We start from the raw sequence: 21,563 nt of genomic DNA, 5'->3' as shown, positions 1-21,563 counted from the left end.
TTCGTATGTATATGAATTATGACTTTTTTTTGTTCTTATCGAAACGAATTAAATAAATATATAGAACGTAACCTTGATCGATTTCCAAACCGGGTTAAAATCGGAGGGTCCGGATTCTTTAGAACATTGATAGGATCACCTCGATCCTAGAAATCAATTAAAAAGTAATTACGTTGAGTTGAATATTGAGAAACACGTCAAGACTTGGTAACAAAATGTTTCAAGAATTGATGATAAAAGAAATAAACAACAACCAACATTGGTGATGTTCTAAAGATTGCTCAATCACACCACATGGCAAATAGTTCTCTCGTCGAAACACGCAATGGAGTACATGAGATTCGCCAACTGAGTCGGATGACGCGGATCAAAGAAAATATGAGTAGTGTCTGGTGCCTTACACGAAACCGAACTGCGCTTGCAACTTGAGGTTAAACTTCCATCGTAATCTAAAGGACAACACGGGCCTGTCGTGTTCAATAGATTCGAACTAACTTGGTTTTTTGACGGTCCTCTTAACCCCAACATGAACTTGAAGTAATCGGAGTACAAAAAAGAAGTGTTGTTTAATTTTTTCTTCATAACAAGCAGGCTATTTCTAAGCTTCTCGTTGTAAATGTTGATCGCAAGGTTTACACGTTCGTTGCAGCTTCCACGTGGCACGGTCTTTGCTATCATATTCGGGTAACATCCTAATGGTTTAATGTTGTTGACGAAGAACTTTCTTGCTCCTAATTCATGCAATTTCTGCAACAATAACTAAAATATTTAGTAGAATTAATGTATTAACTTTTTCTCGGTTGGAATATTGGTTTATATGTATGGTTCGGATCCGTTTATTTCGCTTGAACTGAATTAGATTAAATTATTATTAACCAAATAATGTAATGCTCAAGGAATGTGAACACCCTTTTACCTCTATTTGTTCCAAGAACTTATGTAGAAGCTTGTCCGCGAAATCATTTGCATCGGTTAACCTAGTATAGAAGTTTGCATAGTCGTTAACCCCAATCACGATCAAGAACAAAGATTGCTCCAAGTGTTCTCTCAGCGCAAATGGCGCTTTAAAATTCGTCTTCAGATTATTTTCGATGGTCTCGTCGAACATATCAACTTTGGGTTCTCAACGAGAGACATCTTCCCTGTTCATGTAATGAATCAAAATAAAATCCATTAGTTATAATTTTTGAAACCGAAACTGCGAATATCTTTTTGTAGAATATTAAAACTTACCGCAATCTTTCCTGTGAAATGAAGAATCCCACAGCCAGCAGAAGCATAATTAAAACCAGTTGAGATAATGTCTTTCCGGCTGTCAGATAATCCCAAAATAGCAGGAACCAAAGGAAGCTTATAATAAATAGCTGTATACAAAAAATAAAAAATAAATAAATAACAAAAAAAATTATAAAACTTTAGATAGTTCAAATTTTATAAAATATAATCCTCCTAAAAGAAAGAATTAGAGATACAAAACATTTTGTTCTTAATTATACCAATGTAGTCAGCAATTGTTTTGCCATTGCTAAAACGTCCGGTAGCTATGCCTCCTTCAAAGTCAGAACCGTAAGGTGGATAATTCGCTTTGATCAACGTCGGAAGATGGTTATTGTTTCCTGGATCGACCAATGAATCTCCAATAACATAAATAGCCGGAAAGTTCCCGCCAAAAAGCACGTCTTCTTTTGATTGCTTCCGTGAGTAAATGGTGGAGACATTGAGAAAAGAGAGGAGGAGCAAAAGAATATATGACTTTTGAGAAGAAGGCAAACCCATTTCTTTATTTTTTTTCTCCCAAGTTTAAAAGAAACAAACCCTGCGAAATGAAAATCACGACGATGAAAAGTTAGTTGTGAAGGATTTATAAAGCATCAAACAAACTAAATAACAGAAATACATCATGCAAAAATTAACTACTCCCTCCAGTTTAAATTAGTTGTCAGATTAAGAAAACAACTAACTAAATTTTATATTTGACCATTCTTTAATATATTTTTTAATTTTTTATTGGTTAAGACAGTAAAACAGTTGGAATAAAATTTGTATTTTTACCAAACATATGCATTGAAAATTACAAAGGACAACAAATTTTTTAACATACATACTTCTAGTAGTATTTTCTCTGTATCATAATAGATAATTTTCTAGAAAAAAAATTTGTATCACAAAGATTGATTTTCTGTAATTTTTTATTAATTAATGCTAAGAAATTGTAGTTTTCAAGAATCATTGATTGAGCATTTAAATTTTAATGAATTACTATTGGTTGATAGTTATAACAATATATTTTTATAAATAAAAATACATTTGTACCTAAACATTCAATGTTTTTCTTAATTTGTGTGAAACTCCTAAAAAATCATCTATTTTGATACAAAGAGAGTATCATTTAAGGTTTTAGTCCGCCGAAAAGAATCTTATAGAAATTTATGTTTCAAAATATTCTGTAACGTTACCTTATCGCACGATCGATACAGTCTACTAAGAGAAAGCACTTGTGTTTGAATTTGGCGCTACGTGAGGAAATGATAGCTAGATAAACAACAAAGATGAATATATTATGAGAGTATCAAACAGAAATCTAATGAAAGAACACTAAAAACAAAGAAAAATAATAGAAAATGAAAGCAATAAAGACTAAGGAGTTACCAGTGGAATAGAAGTGAAAGCAAAAGTAAAAACCCAAAATCTTTAAATAAAAGAAAGATGGAGAAGATAAAAGCTATTTATAGCATTAACAAAAAAGTAGAATTAGTGACCGAGTTCAATACCACATACCTTGGATCTTGATAGAACCCGGAGCCGAATAGTTAGTGTGTCTGAATATTTCAACAACTCTTGTTTTGGATACCAAACAAGAGAGTGATTGAGTTACAAATACCTACATACCATTGGACACATGGTCTTTCATATAGTATAGAACTAGCTAGGAGCCAAATTTACAATCCGCGTATATAAACGAGGATATAGCACTATACTACCAAGGTTTAAGATTTTTTTCTAACTTTTGGTTCGCCTAATATATTTATGGTCAGGTTTTCTAATTTCGTCCCGTTAGAGCCTTATAGGGCCACCATGAAGATAGCGCCATGACGATGTTCGGGTAGAGACATGGAACAAACTAGTCAAATGCATTTTTTATCATGGTTTCCAGTTATTTAGCTTTGAATTTACACTTGTGAGGGTTTTTTTCTGATACAAAGGAAGAGTATGGAATAAGAAAATACAACAGAACAAGCAAAAAAGAAATGGAACGATTAATCCCTGAGTAGGCCAAAGTGGAAAATGTAAAAGTTTATATCGGAAATTTTTTATAGAAAGATCTGGTGATGAAGGAAAGAAACAACAACTAAATTGATGTCTTTGAAAAAAAAGAGATTGTTGCTCACAAAAGTAAAATGACTTAATTATTCACAACATGGCAGATACTTCTCTCGTTGAAACACGCAATCGAGTACTTGTAATTCGCCAATTGAGTGGGATGATACGGGTCAAAGAAAATATGAGTGTCTGGTTCCTTACACGCGATCGAACTGGGTGAGCAAGTTGTGGTTGGAGCTCCATCATAAACTTCAGGACAACATGGGGCTGTCGAGTTCAATGGACTCGAACCAGCTTGATTGCTTGAAGTTCCTCCTCTTAGTCCCAACATGAAGTTGTAGTAATCGGAGTATAAAAAGGCCGTGTCGGTGAATTTCTGCTTCATCTGAGACAGGCTGTTTCTGAGCTTAGTGTTGAAAAGGCCAATGGCAAGGTTTAATGGTTCCTTGCAGCTTCCACGTGGCTCGGACGTAACTATCATATTTGGGTAACATCCTAATGGTTTAACGTTGTTGATGAAGAACTTTTTTGCTCCTAGCGTGTGCAATCTCTGCAAAAAAAAAAAAAAAAAAAAAAAAAAAAAAAAACCAAAATCTTATGTAAAATGTCATGATTAACATTACAATATACTGAGACTATAATCGATAAAATTAGAAGCATTCAATCATATTTTTTCCTTAGGTTTTTCCCATTATGATTGTTAGCGTAGCTTATATATTTACTTTTATACAAATAATTCTTTTAGCATTTAACAAGCATTCGATTAAACGTTATTACCAACATAAAAAATATTGTGGTGAGCAAAGAAAAAAAAATGATAACTCTTTTACCTCTATTTGTATCAAGTAATCTTGAAGAAGCTTGTCGGCATACTCAGTCGCATTAAAATTGGGGTTCACTCTAAAAATGAATGCATAATCGTTAGCCCCAATCGCGATCATAAACAACGATTGAGCCAAGTGTTCACTGAGCTCTGATGGGTTCTTGAACTTCGTCTTCAGGTTCTTCTCGATAGTCTCCTGAAATAGATCGACTTGGACACTTAACGGGAGACATTTTCCCTGTTCATACAAAAGAAACAAATAAAACCCATTAGGTATTTTTCGAAACGGAAATGGCAAATTCTTTGTTTTTTTTGTGTAGAATATTACTTATAGACTTACCGCTATCTTTCCTGTGTTTAAAAGAATCCCACAGCTAGCAGAAGCATAGTTAATACCAGTTGAGATATTATTCTTTTGTTCTTCAGATAATCCCATATAAGCAGGAACCAGAGGAAGCCCGTAATACATAGCTGAATCAAATAAAAACATAACAAGACAACAGTGAGAACTTTCAATAACTTAATTTAAATTTAGTTATATTTAAACATTCATAAGAAAAGTATATAAACAAACTCTATTCCAATATCATCATGTTCTCATATATTTAATATCACACGACATACAGCATAAATTAAAGTTAGAAATATAATTATATTTGGTCTTACCAATGTAATCAGCAATTGTTTTGCCATTGCTAAAACGTCCGGTGGCTTTGCCACCTTCAAAATCAGAGCCATAAGGTGGATAATTCGATTTGACCTTCGTGTCAAGATTGTTATTGTTTCCTGCATCTACCAATGAATCTCCAATAACATACAAAGCCGGGAAGTTCCCTCCAAAAAGCACTGCTTCCTGTTTCAATGGTTCCGTTGAGCAAATGGTGGAAATGTTGACAAGACAGAGGAGAATCAAGAGAAAGCATGAGTTTGGAAACGAAGGGAACCCCATTCTCTTTTTTTCTCTATGTTTTTCCGGTTTAGAGAAAAAAAAAGAGAAATGAAGAAGCTACCCTGCGAATTGAAAAATCACGGTGATGGAAAAGTCAATTATAATCGATTTGGAAAGCATCACACAGCTTTCACACATACTAAAATACTAATAATACCCCATGCAGAAAAACTAATTATTGTAACCTAACCTATAAAAAAAATTTGACAACGGTTTTTGTATAAAGAAAGTGTTTATGAGTTTATTCTAGTAGTTTGTTACCCAACATTGCGTTGTAAAACTCTACTACTAAAATCCTAAAATCTAAATATTCGGTGTTGGAGAGATACGTAATAAAAATAGTTAACTCTATTGTCCATAAATAACAACTTGGATAATATGACCATTGGTGAATTTTCTATTTAAAAAAGAACACATATTCGTTTTTTCAAATGGCATTTTTTAAACTATAATATATTAATATATAACTAGACTTTAACCCGCGGTACACCGCGTGCATATAAGTTTTATTATTTTTTATATTTTATATTGTATTAGTTTGTTAAATATTTAATATTTTGTAAGTAAAGGAATAGCTAAATTTTCCGGCTGTTTGTACGGCTAAATGTTTATATTAATTTTTAAACCCGCAATATACTTCATAACCATTTGTTTGTTATATTTAGTTTGTTCTGTTTATTGTTTGAGATTCTATTTTGATTTTTAATTATTATAACAAAAAAAATAAGGGATCTAAATACATAGAAGTCATTTATACATTATGATTAAGTCACACTGTTCCTAATTATTTAATTATTTTATACAATTTAAGTTAAATCAACTTGATTTTATATGTCAAATATTCTAATAAAATAATAAAATAATACTTACCGTGTTAGCACAAATTTAATGATATTTTATTAATTCCAACATGTCCTCTTTATAACTCATCTATTATATAACCATATTATATAGCAACATAGCATTTTAAATTTTTTTAAGTTTACATATTTGTAATATTTAAAAAATTTATTAAGTATATATATATATATATATATTAATTATAATATTTAAATAAAAGTGAATTGAAGTTCTTCTTAATTTAAGAATCAAAGCTCACAGGTATTGGAAAACAAAATGAGAATCAAATTGTTGTTTTCTTTATTTGTAAATGATTCAAAGATAGAATATCTTCAAAACACAATAGAAGATGTAGTTACATATATCATAATTTATGTTTCCATATTGATTTTGCTGTAATTTTTTTAGTTGGAATGAAATATAAAATATTTAGGAAACAAAATCTGAAGTAATGTTATTTTTGGAAATTTGGTAGGGATTAACTTTGTAAATAAGTACAAATAAAAAGGTAGAACCTAAAATGTACTTCAAAAATGTATATATAGATTTTAACCCGCGTATACCGCATGCATATAGTTTTTTTATTATTTTTTACATTTTATATTGTATTAGTTTGTTAAATATTGAATGTTTTGTAAATAAAGGAATAGCTAAATTTTCCGGCTGTTTGTACAGCTAAATGTTTATATTAATTTTTTAACCCGCAATATACTTCATAACCATTTGTTTGTTATATTTAGTTTGTTTTGTTTAGAGTTTGAGATTCTATTTTGATTTTTAATTATTATAACAAAAAAATAAGGGATCTAAATACATAGAAGTCATTTATACACTATGATTAAGTCACACTGTTCCTAATTATTTAATTATTTTAAACAATTTAAATCAACTTGATTTTATATGTCAAATATTCTAATATTATTAGTGTTGAAAAATAATACAATAAAGATTTAACCCGTGTTAGCACAAATTTAATGATATTTTATTAATTTCAACATGCTCTCTTTATAGCTCATCTATTATATAACCATATTATATAGCAATATAGCATTTTAAATTTTTTTAAGTTTACATATTTGTAATATTTTAAAAATTTATTAAGTATATATATATATTAATTATAATATTTAAATAAATGTGAATTGAAGTTCTTCTTACTTTAAGAATCAAAGCTCATATGTATTGGAAAACAAAATGAGAATCAAATTGTTGTTTTCTTTATTTGTAAATGATTCAAAGATAGAATATTTTCAAAACACAATAGAAGATGTAGTTACATATATCATAATTTATGTTTCCATATTAATTTTGCTGTAATTTTTTTAGTTGGAATAAAATATAAAATATTTAGGAAATAAAATCTGAAGTAATGTTATTTTTGGAAATTTGGTAGGGATTAACTTTGTAAATAAATACAAATAAAAGGGTAGAATCCAAAATGTACTTCAATAATGTATATATAGATGAATATCTTTAAATTACTTCACCAAGACAAGCAAGTATAGATTGTGAAAATAGTCGTGAAAGTAATCTTATACCTTGAAAGTGGAAAATATATCCCCTGAAAGGTTTCTTTGCATTTACTAGAAAACACAGATAGAAGAAATTTAGGATACGATTTTTACGTTATCTAAACAAACAAATAAGAAATGGACTGTTGTATAGTTTTATCAGTTTGCGTGCTTAGCTATACATTCTTTTTTATATAAGGTAGTTATTCAATGCTTCTTATCTACTACTCCCTCCGATTTCATATAAGTGTCGTTCTGGACTTTTTTTAGTAGATTAAGAAAACAAATAATTTGACTGTTTTAACATCTGGAAACAAATAAAGAGATATATACGTTTAGTAATCTGTGTTAGTTTAATTAAGGGTATATTAGTAATTTTGGTTGTGTTATTCCATTTTCCAAAACCAACGATACTTAATAAAAAAAAAAGTCCCAGAACGACACTTATATGGGATCGGAGGGAGTATTTGAGATATGAATGTTCATAGGGGCTATAATAAAATGGTCTAATGGTCCTTTAATACTCTCTCTCTTTCATATTAAGTGTTATTTTAGGATTTTTCACACAGATTAAGAAAAATCATTAAATTATCTATTTTACCCCTTATTAATATATTATTTTTTTTTCTATTGGACAATACATTAACATGATACTTATTTTGTAATAAAATTTTCAGTCTAAATTGACACTTAACATGAAATAGAGGGAGTATTAATTCTTTGTCGCTGTCTAATGATGTAAAATTTAAATGCAACAAGAAAAGTCAATTTGAGATATAGTTATGTTATGTAGTTTCATGGGTGATACATTAAATGTGATTTACTTTTCATCAACTAGACAAACTTTTGACTTCCCACTTACTTCCCTCTATATTGATTAAGCTTTTCATAATCGATTAATATAATCCTAATTAAATCTTAGGGAGATTTATGAATTGTAAGCAATATAATCAGTAATGTTTACCTTATCGCAAGAACCCGTAGAAATAAGAGAGTCCAAGACAAAGCACTTGTGTTGGATTAGGAGCTGCGTGAGGAAATGAGAGCAGTAGATGAACAACAATGATGAATCATGAAAGTATTTAGTAAAAGAAATGTGATGTAAGAACTAAGAAGAACACTAAGAACATGGAAACAAGAAAGTATAAGGAAGTACCGATGGAACAAAAAAAAAAATGAAGAAGCTAGCCAAAACCTTTGATGGAGATGCATAAAAAGAAAGAAAAGAAGATGGAGCTATTTATAGCATTAAATGATTTAAGAGTAATAAATGAGTTTGAGAGGACAATGGTATAAAAAAAACATAATTGAATAAATCAAGCAACTCTTGTTTGGATATATAAAAAAAAAATTGAACCTCTTGACCAAAAAATCAAAATGTTGAAAGACGTTTTTTTTTTTGTAAAAAAATGTTTAAAGACTTACATATCAAATTTGGAATTTATTTAATACTTTTTGTAGTGTTTTTATGCATAATTTATTAAAATTTTCCATTAATTTTTTTTAAAAGAATCGTCCGTCGTGATTTTGTGTCACAAAAAGAATTACCTATCATAAATGTAATGCATGTGAAATTGTCGGTAGATTTGTGTTGCTGTAGAGAAAACTGCCGTCGTGTAAATCGCCCGTGAAACTATTCACTGTAGTTCCATATAATGCATGCAACTACATTAGATCGACTGGTCAATGGTCATCATCTCAAGTACTCGATGAATGTATCAAGATATTCTTAAAACATTTTTATTTAATTTTTAATTGTTTGGATGCCAAAGTGCTAATCCGATTTTACATCTCTATACAATTTTTATATATAGACAGAGAAGCTCTGTATTATATAACACAAGACCGAACTTTTTCTTTCGCCGTTTATAGCTTTAATGCATACTCGGCCCAATCGATTCACGTTTATTCGTGTAAGGTCTTATATTGACCCTTAAAAAAGAAAAGTCTTAGGCAACTTCTTCCAAACCACTGCAAAGACCCGGTCAACCCGATAAACCCATGAGATTTGACATGGTCACAATTATCTCCACTTAAGCCTTGTCAAACCATGCATGCAAACTCCATAAACCTAGTCCAAAAAGTTTCTCTCTTTGATTGTTGTCAAGTGTCTTCACATAATCCACCTTCCATCCATAACTCATGTAAACAATAATCTCATACATCGTTTATAGTGCTATCTTCTGCAATACTCTTAACCTTTTTGCATATTGTTTAGTTTCTCTTTTGTTTAGCTATAATCACATAACCGATGGCTTGACTTGGTTGTACGATTTAGTTGTGTCTATTTTGGATATCGAAACGGGATGTATTCGGGAACAAATAACATTTTTTAACTTCAGGTCTTACTACGGTTTCTCTTTATTGATTACGCCTTGTTTCCCAGTTATCCTATATAATTTTAACTAAAAACTTATCAGAAAATAAGCAGAAAAAGCAAAAAAGAAACCGTAAAAAAATGTAATCACAACAGAACTGTCATTAATCCTAATAGATATATAAACGTATCACATTATTACGAACTTATCCCCAATTTTATACAAAAAGAGTCATAATTTAAGATAAACTCAAACACCTAAACTATAGGCTCCTAAACAATAACACACCATAACTTTGAGTCCTTATCCTAATAGTATACGAACGTATCAATATATACGAAGTTATCCATCCAATTAAAAGCTAGAAACAACTGATTAGAGAACAAAACAAACTAGATTTGATGCAGTTCATGTTCCACACTTTTAATTATAATATTTTTCCACGTGGCACTTCACTTGGTCCGTATTATATCCACGTCACGTATAAGAAGCTTCGTGTTTGTAATTGACAAACACATGCTGTCCTAAAAAGCCTTCATCGTACGTAATTTCGCAAAATAAGCCTAAATGTATATCGAAATCCTTATTCAAATAAAAGTGAGATTTGGAGATAACAGCAAATCTTCCTTTTTTAAATAATTAAAAAAAAGGCCAAAACTCGAAAAACGTTCCTATAAATAGGAAGCAATAGTACTTTCTCGAAAGCCAACGTACGTAGACACAGATATAACTGATCCATTCACCAATGGAGGAGGAGAAGAGGAGCAGTGAAAAGGGCAAGATTGCTTCGTCTTCTATAGAGAAAGTAACAAGAAGAAGGGAAAAGACAATGTTTCAAAGTCTGAATAAGAAGAGGAGAGATGATGCATCATGGAAGGGAGCTGAAAGAGAAAGCAAGAAAAGACGAAGAGAGGTGAATGAAATACTCAACAACGACGTATTAGAAGAAATTATGGTGAGGCTTCCCGTGAAAACTCTGATTAGATTCCAAACCGTCTCTAAACAGTGGAGACGTATGATAACGTCAAGGTCTTTGAAAGAGAGATACTCATTGCATCAGAAAACCAAGGAACCCAAATTTCTCTGTCTCTATGAAGATAAAAGCTGGTTTATGCTAAACTTTGCCCTAAAGACGATGAGTTTGGAATGGTCTTCGACTTGTCTGGTCGAAGAAGAAGAAGAATATCATATTAGTAATGAGCACGAAGAGAGAATCTTGCTAGTTTCCGAGAGTCTGGATGGTATTTTCTGCTTATGTAGCGGTACGGACTTCATACGACCAATTAAGCTGATAAACCCAGCTACAAGATGGTCTTGGACACTCCCTCTTGCCAAGATTCAGCTAGAACATTCTCCAGACAACAACAAAGTAGATTTCCCTCGCTCAGGATTTGGAAAAGACCGCCCAGGATTTGGAAAAGACTACGTCACAGGAACATACAAAGTAGTCTGGTTACAAAACATTAACAAGACCTCATCATGCGAGGTTTTTGATTTCGGTGCTAAGCTGTGGAGGCCGGTGACTCCACCTCCTCCTCCTAATCGGATAGAGCAGGAACGAGCACCAAATTTTACAAACGGATGGCTTTATTGGTTCTGCCAAGAGAAGACCAAGTTGGTTGCTTTTGATCTTCACATGGAGGTGTTTCGAATAGTTCCAAACCCCATTATTGAGGCATCATCATCATCATCTGTTGATGTGCATATGGAGAGCGTGGATGATGAGCGTCGTTTTGTGTGGATTTCAGAGACAAATGGAGATGGCTTGCAACACGTCTGGAAGCTCACTAACCACAACACAGGAGGAACATTATCGATAGTGGGCAAGATGTTCACCTTTGACTTGAACGAGATTACTTCCACTTGGTTTGATTCTCAATATTCTTTGCTCCTCGAAGTAATGGCACTTTCCAAGAACGGTGACAAGGTGATGCTCTCAAGACCCTGTTCTGAAAACCTTCTTCTAGTTCATCAATCCCTAAACCCTACTTCTATTCGCTATCGCATCTTTTCTTATTCTCATAATTCTCCGCCTAATGACAGTATCGTTCTTCCTTATTTCCCAAGTTTAGCCTCTCCCTTGTAAATTAATTTCAAGATTTTAGAAAAAAAAAAAACTATTTGTGTAATGCTATCCGCTTTCTTGTGCTCCAATCCAATACATGGTTTTAGCTGCAAGTCCTAACCAATAAATTATTATTGTGATATTTGATAGACCTTATGGTTTATACATATACTCCCTCCGTTTCAAAATATAGAATGTTTTAGTTAAAACACACATATTAAGAAAAAGTTACTTTTAAACAGCTTAACCAATCAGAAATAAGACTGCATAATATAAAATATAGATTTAATCTAAAAGTTGCATAGAAAATTGGAAACATCCTATATTATGAAACAAAAATACTTCTCTAAACATCCTATATTATGAAACGGAGGGAGTATTATATATGGTTATATGACCATGTGAAGAGTTTATTTAATAAGGTACATATTTTTATTAATTTATGCTCTCATGTTTACATAAGTAAAATAATTATCTATATTCTAGTTTAGATTAATTAATTATATAAATAATACATATAACGACGTCGTCTTAATGTCATTTGAAGTATGTTAGTGTCTACTGTCTACACTTAAACTGAGTATTTTTTTTTTTTTTGGTAGAAGACGGGAGAGCTAAGTCTCCCATTTATTAAATTAAAACAAAAAAAACTTACAATCGTACTTGACGTGGCCGGACAGACCCAGCCGCATCATCACTCAAAAGAGAACTAACAATAGACGGCACTGTATCGAAAAAATAGAAACCAACAGGCAAAGAGAACGCATAGTTAGCTAACCCATCTGCAAGACGGTAGCCTCCCTATACACATGAGAAATACGGACTGTCCAGTCCTTTGATAGAAAGCCATGGCACAACCGTACCAGGGAAGACAATGGATCTAATCCCTGTCGTAAGGAACCCAACTACAAGCTGCGAATCCACCTCCACCTCCAAGCGAGGCACTTGACGCTCCCAAGCAATACAAAGACCATAGTACACCCCCCCAAAGTTCAGCTAGGGGCGCTGTACACCTCCCAATATTAAGCACAAAGCCTCCTTGACACTCACCCATGCTATTACGTAACACTCCCCCTGCTGTGGCCAAACCCGGATTACCCCTCGAAGCCCCATCAGTATTCAACTTAACCCAGTCGTCTTGGGGAGCTCCCCACCCTACCATCCTTTCCACCCTCGGCGGCAACGCTCTGTTCGACTGACTTTTTAAGTGCACTGCAGTTATCTCCTTCGCTGAGTCTTTAATAAAACGTACTCTATCTCGGCATTTTGCAGTACTGGCGAACACATTAGCACATCTCCACTTCCATCCCCACCAAACTGCCACTGCAAAAGTCGTAGCCCAGCAAGACTCCTCTGATTCACTCGCATCAGATAGGTTGCTAAACACCCATTCTAGTAACGATTGGGTGAAGAAATGACTACGTCGCCTCGTAGGAACAATGCGGGCCCAAACACCAGACATGGCTGGACAATCCCGCAGAATGTGTAATATAGTCTCGATCCCACCTTTGCAAACCTGACACACATCCGACTGGCATAAATGGCGTCAGAAACGCTCTGCATTCATAAATGGCGTCGGAAACTGAGTATTTTACTCTTTTTTAAAATCTTATAATTTGAAACGACGCAATCATTCATAACTCATTCTAGTGTCCTTAGGGCAACTCCATTGGTTGAGTCTTAGTAAAGTTGTTAAAAACAATAATTTTGAATAAAAGTGGATAGAAGTGAATAAAAGTGAAGTTAACAACTTTTTAAAAAACTTTCTGTTTTTATGGGTCCATTGGTAGTATCTAAAATTGGGGTTCTTAATTCAAAATTTTTATTTTGGAAATTATTAAAGTTTAATAAATTTTGTTTAATATTTTTAATATTATATATTTATAAAAACTTGAAAATGAATATATTTCATAAGATTTTAAACAAACAATACATAAAAGTATATTTAAAACACATTACAAAAACAATTAATTGTAATCTTGATAGGTGTCATATATTCTCATCATTGATCTCTCTACTTATGACTGACTACCAAATCCATATCATTGATCTCTCTGATAATTAGAAGTTTCCTCAGCTTGTATGAAACAGCCTGACATGCCATAGTCTTCAACATGATCAAAAAGATCGTAGCTTTCAGACAATCCCATCTCTCCCACAAGATGCTCATCGATGCGATGAAACGTTCCATTTTCTTTGCTTTTTTATCCATCTTCTTCCAGCCAAATTGCCACCCATAAAGGGTCAGCTCCAGTCTTCATCATCTCACTAAAACAAGTCTCAAAGCTCTTCAGCTTGGGATCATTTTATTTCCTAGCAAGCCTAGCAACAGCTTTGGCGACATTCTCAATGCTCTCCATCAAGTCATCGCGTATTAACCTGACGATGAAATCATCGTCTTCAGAAACTAGCTTCTTAATACCAGTGGAATGTGTAATCTCTTCCATAAGCCTTGCAACATTCTTATCACTTAGTGACTGCCACAAATGAACAAGCTTGGACAGCAAACTCGCAACCTCAAACGCTAATACCTCGAGCACCGCCTTATCTTTATCACCATCATGTTTTTTTTGAAACCTCCACAGATTACGAAACCAAGTCTCTGAAACCATCCTCTCTCTCTCTCTCTCTCTCTCTCTCTCAACCTGCTTTCCAAAAAGGAACCAATACAATTAACATCTGGAACCAAAACAGTGAGGAAATTACTAAAAGCAATCAAATTTCACATTAAAAAAACAGACCCACGATTAAAATCTCGAATTGAAATCATATTAAAAGCAAAGCCAAGTTAACAACAATGGAGTGAACATCAAGAAAGCAGCAAGAAGTAAGAACTCATACACAAAGCAAAGAAGAAATTGGGGAAATCTAGCTACAGAAGTATCACAGAATCGCCCAAATAACTACCAATTAACCCAACACCCCCAAATCGAGTTTTAAGAAGTATACAAAGACGGTCTCGCAGCTTAACGCGTTCAACAAAAATCGAATTCAAGAAAGACCCATGATTTTGAATTAGGAATTGCCGGCAAAGCGAGAAGAATAAACCGACACGGCAACAATAATCCAAAAAAAAAAAAAAAAAAAAAAGCAAGGAAGCGCGTAAGAATGATACAGTGGGGGGGAAATAGGAAGAATCTTACCGATCATTCGAGGAAAATATGTGAATCAGAGAAAAATCTGGAGTGAACATAATTGTTCCGATTTGATTTTATCAACCGATTCCAAAAGAGAGGAACGAAGAATGGAAGACGCAAAAATAATAGAAAAAATAGTGGAGCAACCCTTAACCATTTGGGCAGAAGAAAAAATAGAAAAAAAAATATATTTTTTCATCACCCAATCAGAAATGGACACGCAAAGGTTCCTAAACAATTCTTAAAATCCTTCTGTAAACATCGACCATTAACCATTTCAGTCACTTTTATATATAATTATTCCACTTTATTGTTTAGCAACTTTGTTATCTCCATCTAAATACCACCGATGGAAATGACCTTAGAGCATCATTTGGAGCAACCCTCCTAAGTTATTCTCATATTAATTCATATAAATAATATTAAAATAATTAAAGTAACCCAAGAAGAACTTAAACCAAAATCATCTTCTACTAGAGAAACCCATGAAACTAAAACTGCTTTGCAAGTTAAAAAAAATTATGTGTTCATTCCAGTGCGGATCCAGAAAACAAATTGGTATGGGGCACATATTATTAATTAATAATTTTAAAATTTATATAAAAAATATTAAATAAAAATAATTTCTAATTACTTTTAATATATTAAAATTATAAAATCAGAAGAGAGACAAAATTATTTTGGTTTCTAAATATACTTAATTACATATATCATATAGTATATATAATTTATTTGCTAAGTTACAAATCATAACAAACATGTAATTTTTTTTATAAAAACTATAATCGACATTTATAAAATATCACATAAATCCAAACTCTATGAAAAAACTACAAAAGAGATAATAAAATGTTTACTTAGTTACCTATTTTAGTAAAAAATTTATAATTCAGATCTAATCTTTACAGTTTCAAAATAATAATTTTGTTTCAAAAGCCAAAATGGAATTACAATGGTTAAAGTAAAAGTATAAAACTAACATCTATTTGAGAAACTATAAAGTATAAATGGAATAAGGAAATTCGATCAGAAAAAAAAAGGAAAAAACATGTTAGAACTTAGAAAAGACACTAAAAAGGATATGTAACAAGAAAAAATATCAGACAATAACTAAAATAAAACAATAAAAGTATCTGACAAAAAATATAAAAAAATGAAGAAAGCAGACAAAATTTCTAAATCTGGGCATCGAAAAAGACACCCGAAACTTAGAGTGGGGCACTACGTAACCATACGAGCTACAGGATCACAATAACAACTAATCCCTTAAATAAAATTTAAGTTAGTATGGGGCACGTGCCACACCCCATGACACTGTAGATCCCTGGTTCATTCTCTCAATACTTGCATTAACCATAAAAAAAAACACAGACATTCAAATCCTAAACAATGCCATATAAAAAAAGTATTATCTTAAACATGTCTGAAAATTGAAAACAAAGCAAATAACGATTAAACTCCCATCTCTCTCAGTCATGTCTTAAACTAGACTCATATAACAAAGACACCAAGTCATTTTTGTAATTGATCATCTCCAACTGCAACGGCCAAGGATTCAACAATGGCATCTCTTTCTCTCACCTCTGCTATAACAAATCTAATCCGGAACCAAACTACCTCTTTTGCTCTCTTTCCAATATCTGTCATGGCTGAAACCTCTGCCCTCAAGAGATCCTCCGTTGATATGTGCACCAAACCAAACTGCATGAGCAAGAAACAAAAAAGCTGACATGATTTACATGTAGATATGCAAACATCGACAGCATAATCTTAAACATAGTGAAGATGGTGAAGGTAAAATAAAAACTAGAATGGGAATTGTACAAAACTAAAACAAGAGTAGATATTTCCCATGTTGTTAACAAGCTCTACTCGTTCTCCTCTTCACCACACAACATCCATACTGTGTTACATAACTGTTTCACAGATTCTAATTGGGCATCTTGTTCAAATACAAAGAGAAGAACATATACTACTTTGTTTTGTTACTATAAAATTCATATTGTAGATTCTTGGTTTCATGGAAGTGTGTGAAATTGTTCGTATATACTCTACTGAGGTAGAACACCGTGCAATGGCATTGACTACTCGTTAACTCATCTAGTTGACAACACTGCATCAAGACTTCCAAATTACATTATCAGAAAAGATTCAACATGGGCTGAAATCAGTTTCATTGATAGCACTGCATCAAGATTCAAGAGTTTCATTGATAGATATACAAAAAATATTAACACATCAGAGTTGTGTATACTAACTTCAGCCCACATTGAGTGATTGTACTAACCTTGTGAACATAAAACCGATTCATAGAAACGTCCCTCTAATCCAAAAGGTGAATACATCCTACTTAGTAAAGGATTTTACCACAAGCCCATCACGGATAAAGCAACAAAACCCTCAAAGACCTTAAATATATATTGAAAAGAGTCTTTTTGGATCCTATTGCTAAAAATTTCACCGACAGTTTCTTTACATGATCAAGACTCACAAAAAGAAAATGATAAAATCAAAATAACTATTATATATATGATCAAGAATCAGAAAAGACGATGATCAAATCTAAACTAACTAAATCACAAGATAAACTGATAGAATCACAAGATTTACTTAAGCCAACGCGATGCGATTCAAAATGGTGAAATATCTACAAGGAACCTATATTGCAGAACAACAAAAGCTCACTTAAACAATGTTTGCAAAAATCATTCGCATCAAAACTTAAGAATATATCAGCAACAAACAGATAAATTCTCTTAATCCTTCAGCACCAACTGAGAGTATAAACTTGACTAAACAGAAAGAAATACATCAACCAAAAAGACACTCAATTACAATGCTCAACAAAGAAGGTTAAAAACAAGCAATCTTCAAATCACCAGTCAACATATTCAATGCACACAATTCCTATATATAAAAACATACCTGGTTGCATCGGAAGATGATTCTTATTGACAGCCGGACCAATACGCATAGGCCTGGTCGAGCAGTATTGACCATTCATCTCGGGCAGCACCTTCACTCGGGCGTCTCTCTCCAACACCAGACTGAGCCCAGTTGAGCCTAAACGTCTGTTCATTGCTCAATCTGAAACCTCCGCCGTCGTGTGTCGACAGAACCGAAGTGTCAATCTTTGGGTTACGCCGATTAATAAAGCCATCGCCTCCGGTGACCATCAACCCTCTATATTTAGACTAAAAGTTCAGCGGATTCAATGTGAATCGGTTGAATTTTCAGATTCTCAGACGAATCGTCTCTTCCGTCGTCTCTCTTGTTTCCGTCGCCTTTCCAAACGAGAGAGAAGAGAGAGATAGTCGGGGGAAGAATGAAAGAGAAATGAGGAAAAAAAACCTTTTATATTTATGAATGGACCAATGGGGATCCACAACGTCGCGTTACTCAGGGAGTTGCTTAATTTCTTCCCAAAGCATCGATACTCTTATTTTTGGACTCGGAAATGAGTATTTAAATTAAATTTTGGGGCCCAATTGTGAGAGTACTCCTAAGAGTACTCCTCAGTAAAGATGGTCTTAAGAGACCGTTTATAACTATTTATAAAATATCAAAATAGACACACGAAGAAGGCAGTATAATAGTACTTAATTGGTCGAATGCCAATTAAAACAGAATAGAAAAATTTGTTTAGTTAATATATTGGCTCTGTGCTAGCCAACCAATTTTCAATATTAAAGAAACCCCTTTTCTCTCAGGTCCAAATATCGAGACACTCTTTCGAAACCCCCTCTCCGGTGCCGGCAATGCCGTCGGGAATTTAAATCCTTTGCTTGGTCTATGCATCTGTCGTGTTTTGTTTCAGTTTTATTTTGGCTGTCTACTCAATCATCTCACCTCCTTCTATCAGTACCCTTAACCAACGGCGAAAACTCTTGGATGAGTCCGGAGAAGCATACCGGAGTTAGCCCTCGACAAATCCCATCCCTACCTCCGTTTCCCCTTCCCTATCTGAACCCAAAGGAGCTGTATTCTACCAGCGGGACTTTTTCTAACGGAATTGGGAGTGACTCTTGTAGCACATCCAAATCTCACAAACCTGGTAAGCTCTCGATCGCATCTAAAGCGCCTCACCTTCGTATCTCAACGCCGGCGTTACGAACCCTCTTAACTATGCCCCAAGTTAATCCCCCCAATTCTTGTAACAAGTTCTCGAGATGTCTCCAAATGGGGAAAGTCCGGCGTACGATGGCTCCGATGATGGCATGTAGAATCCGGCGAACAGATGCGACGATGAAACAAAAGAGAAGTATTGACGGTGCTAACCTAATTGCTTTGGGTGTCCCTCGGTTAGACCCTAATTTTTGCCATATGGGCCTAGGCCCAATTACCTCTTCAGGGTGTTGCACAATTAAAACGTCCAAAAATACCAGGTCTGTTCTGAATTATCCCTTTGCCTCATATTAGCGTAACATTGTTTCTTCTAGAATCAGTTGATAGAAGACGTCGATTGATATCTAGTCAAACTGTGTTGCTTTGTGGGTCATTAATACTTATGAGAACCGGTCAATAGAATCACCTTTGAATAACATCTCTTGCTGGAACCGTATCTATCCCTCTTTGAACCTTGGGTTTGTTCGTCGATGTCTTGGCAACTCTGATTACAAGCTTTGTGTGGATTTCTTTAACCTCTATGACCATTGGTTTCATGTGAGAGAGGACCCACCTGCTATGTTACATTGTTGTATATATCTATGTCATTACACCCTTGTTGAGTTCCCCATTACCACCCATACCAAGCCGCCAAAAGGATGTAAGCTCGGGTTATTATCTCCCTCCCAAGGCACAACCGACTACATGCTTTGTGTGGATCTCCTTAACCTCCATGGCCTTTGGCTTCATGTGAGGGAGGACCCACCTGCCATGTTACAGATTGTTTCCTATTACTTACGTCTCCTGATTGTAGCTTCATCTAATGCCATGAGTTATGAGTCCACAAGTATAAAGATCCTTGAGTTCTTGCTTATGATCCTTCTCATGCTGGCTAGTATCCTCATCATTTTCTCCCTCATGGAGCACCCTTCAAAAAGCCTGGTCGCACATTTTGCGCATGGCTTCAATGATCACAAGCTGATCAAGGAATTCGCGAAGTCCTGCTTCATAATCGATTCCACAATGGTCCCAAAAGATTTTTCAAATTGTATCCATTTGGAAAACTCATGTAACCATTACATCTATCCTTCTTGTCTGTGTTTTTCCATTTGGTTGTATGAACTTCCCTCTCATAAGGTTTAAGTAATGAAAATACTTGTTTGCACAAAAAAAAAAGTTAATATATTGGCTATGGACTATTGAGTGATACATATAACGATTTATGTAATTAGTTATCTATGAAGGAATAGAGTAAAAGAGAGCAGTAAAAACTATTCTTTACTCTTTAGTATCTCAATCAACTATATATTCTATTCATTTAATTCAAAAAATTTGGTTCAAAAAAGAACAAGAGTGCAAAAAGCTAATGATTCAAGTAAGAAATTCAAACTATATATAACAGGATATCGTTTACGTTTGTGTTTCTTCTGCTGTCATTGCAAGTTTCAGACTTAAATTTGTATTATTGATCATCTATTAGTAGACCACTCACCTCTACTCTTTGCCTATATATTTATAAAAAATATTTATTGTTTGATGTGTCTGGGACCATTCAATGTTATTGTTGTATATGCGAGTCAGCCTCACTCAAAACCAATATATGTGAATGTAAAAGTTTGGTGACTGCATAAATTTTGGGAGAGATATTAAAATCAAATGGTTTTTACTAGCAGAGTCGTCATCAATGTCTCTGTTCCCATTCATTTAACCTTACTGATTCTTCTCTTTCTATGCTTTGGAGGTTCTTTTTTCCTTCTTCTGACCTTGTGAAGAGCCAATTATTTTCTTACACATGAAAAGAAACCATATATTAAAATTGTTTCGATGGTCGTCGCTTTGCATTGTGTAAAAGTGAAAATGATATACTCATTAAAAAAAGGAGTACTATGCATCAGGTGTTTTTTGGAGAAAAAAGATAACAATATATTGGTTACTTGTCTCTTTCAATTTTAATTTCGTTGCTACCATCTTTTTTCGCACATTTTTTGAATCAGTGCCAATTACTCTCTGTCTCTGGACCACCTTTTTCCCATTTCGTTCAACCTTTTCTCTCACTATTTCTTTTAGTATTGTTTTTTAAAATTATTTTCTATTTTTACGGAAGAGTGTCATCCTACGGATATACAGACGAACATTGATAAAGATACCTATTTTAAATAAACACATTGTTTATGTTTAGTTTTCATGGAAAAGTTTAGTCATTAGCAATGGATCGTAGAAAAGTTTTAGAGAGTGTATTGAATCTAATTAATATTTTAAATGATTAGTGTCAAATTCATAACTTTTTAAGTTATCTAATCATTTAATTTAAAAATTTTAATAAAACCTAATGTCATTGAATTAATGATTTTGAACATCTACTTTAAATTCTATGTTATCGAAAATATTTTAAAATTTTAACTTTTAATAGTTTCAAAGGACTAGAAGATTTGAAAGCATTTAGCTAACTATATAAAAAATCTAAATCTCATATTATTATATTTTTTTGTCAATTT

The 21,563-nt window shown here is 33.3% G+C and overlaps 2 protein-coding genes, 2 long non-coding RNA genes and 1 pseudogene across 6 annotated transcripts; 1 reads left to right on the top strand and 4 right to left on the bottom strand.

Annotated features, from left to right (window-relative positions):
- Positions 1 to 156: 156 nt before the first annotated feature.
- Positions 157 to 2,653, bottom strand: LOC104710308 (GDSL esterase/lipase At2g04020-like; annotated as a pseudogene). The gene is made up of 5 exons (XR_015567264.1): positions 2,457 to 2,653; positions 1,497 to 1,816; positions 1,234 to 1,364; positions 917 to 1,142; positions 157 to 747 (listed from the first exon to the last, which is right to left on the bottom strand). The product of XR_015567264.1 is annotated as a GDSL esterase/lipase At2g04020-like (transcript).
- Positions 2,654 to 3,279: 626 nt separating this feature from the next.
- Positions 3,280 to 8,753, bottom strand: LOC104710307 (GDSL esterase/lipase At2g03980). Of its 2 annotated transcripts, XM_010426886.3 has the most exons (6): positions 8,601 to 8,753; positions 8,409 to 8,471; positions 4,811 to 5,155; positions 4,485 to 4,615; positions 4,152 to 4,382; positions 3,280 to 3,871 (listed from the first exon to the last, which is right to left on the bottom strand). In XM_010426886.3, the coding sequence occupies exons 3-6, from the start codon at positions 5,091 to 5,093 to the stop codon at positions 3,404 to 3,406; spliced, it is 1,113 nt and encodes a 370-aa protein (XP_010425188.2). In that variant the 5' UTR covers positions 5,094 to 5,155; positions 8,409 to 8,471; positions 8,601 to 8,753; the 3' UTR covers positions 3,280 to 3,403. The 2 variants fall into 2 exon arrangements, with proteins under 2 accessions (XP_010425188.2, XP_087323700.1); XM_087467574.1 differs by lacking the exons at positions 8,409 to 8,471; positions 8,601 to 8,753 and having other exon boundaries at positions 4,811 to 5,398.
- Positions 8,754 to 10,507: 1,754 nt separating this feature from the next.
- Positions 10,508 to 11,848, top strand: LOC147937657 (putative F-box protein At2g02030). The gene has a single exon (XM_087465205.1). It carries the CDS (start codon positions 10,508 to 10,510, stop codon positions 11,846 to 11,848), a length of 1,341 nt encoding a protein of 446 aa, XP_087321331.1.
- A 1,859-nt stretch (positions 11,849 to 13,707) lies between these two features.
- Positions 13,708 to 15,168, bottom strand: LOC104710306 (uncharacterized). Its single transcript, XR_754970.2, has 2 exons — positions 14,971 to 15,168; positions 13,708 to 14,472 (listed from the first exon to the last, which is right to left on the bottom strand). It is a non-coding gene; the product is annotated as an uncharacterized LOC104710306 (long non-coding RNA).
- A 1,170-nt stretch (positions 15,169 to 16,338) lies between these two features.
- On the bottom strand, positions 16,339 to 18,399 carry LOC104710305 (uncharacterized). The gene is made up of 2 exons (XR_754969.3): positions 17,890 to 18,399; positions 16,339 to 16,665 (listed from the first exon to the last, which is right to left on the bottom strand). It is a non-coding gene; the product is annotated as an uncharacterized LOC104710305 (long non-coding RNA).
- Between the last annotated feature and the right edge of the window lie 3,164 nt (positions 18,400 to 21,563).

This window comes from Camelina sativa, chromosome 9 (assembly GCF_030686135.1).
Source record: "Camelina sativa cultivar CO46 ecotype springtype chromosome 9, ASM3068613v1".
Classification (NCBI taxonomy): domain Eukaryota; kingdom Viridiplantae; phylum Streptophyta; class Magnoliopsida; order Brassicales; family Brassicaceae; genus Camelina; species Camelina sativa.
This window is presented reverse-complemented; position numbering and strand designations above follow the sequence as displayed.

Excerpts from the sequence above, each read along its gene's own strand:
- LOC104710307 (XM_010426886.3), bottom strand. The coding sequence starts at position 5,093 with ATGGGGTTCCCTTCGTTTCCAAACTCATGCTTTCTCTTGATTCTCCTC. Across the intron at positions 4,383-4,484 it reads TAAACACAGGAAAGATAGCG|GGAAAATGTCTCCCGTTAAG; the intron begins GTAAGTCTATAA and ends TTGTATGAACAG. Across the intron at positions 3,872-4,151 it reads ATTACTTGATACAAATAGAG|AGATTGCACACGCTAGGAGC; the intron begins GTAAAAGAGTTA and ends TTTTTTTTGCAG.
- LOC147937657 (XM_087465205.1), top strand. The coding sequence starts at position 10,508 with ATGGAGGAGGAGAAGAGGAGCAGTGAAAAGGGCAAGATTGCTTCGTCT.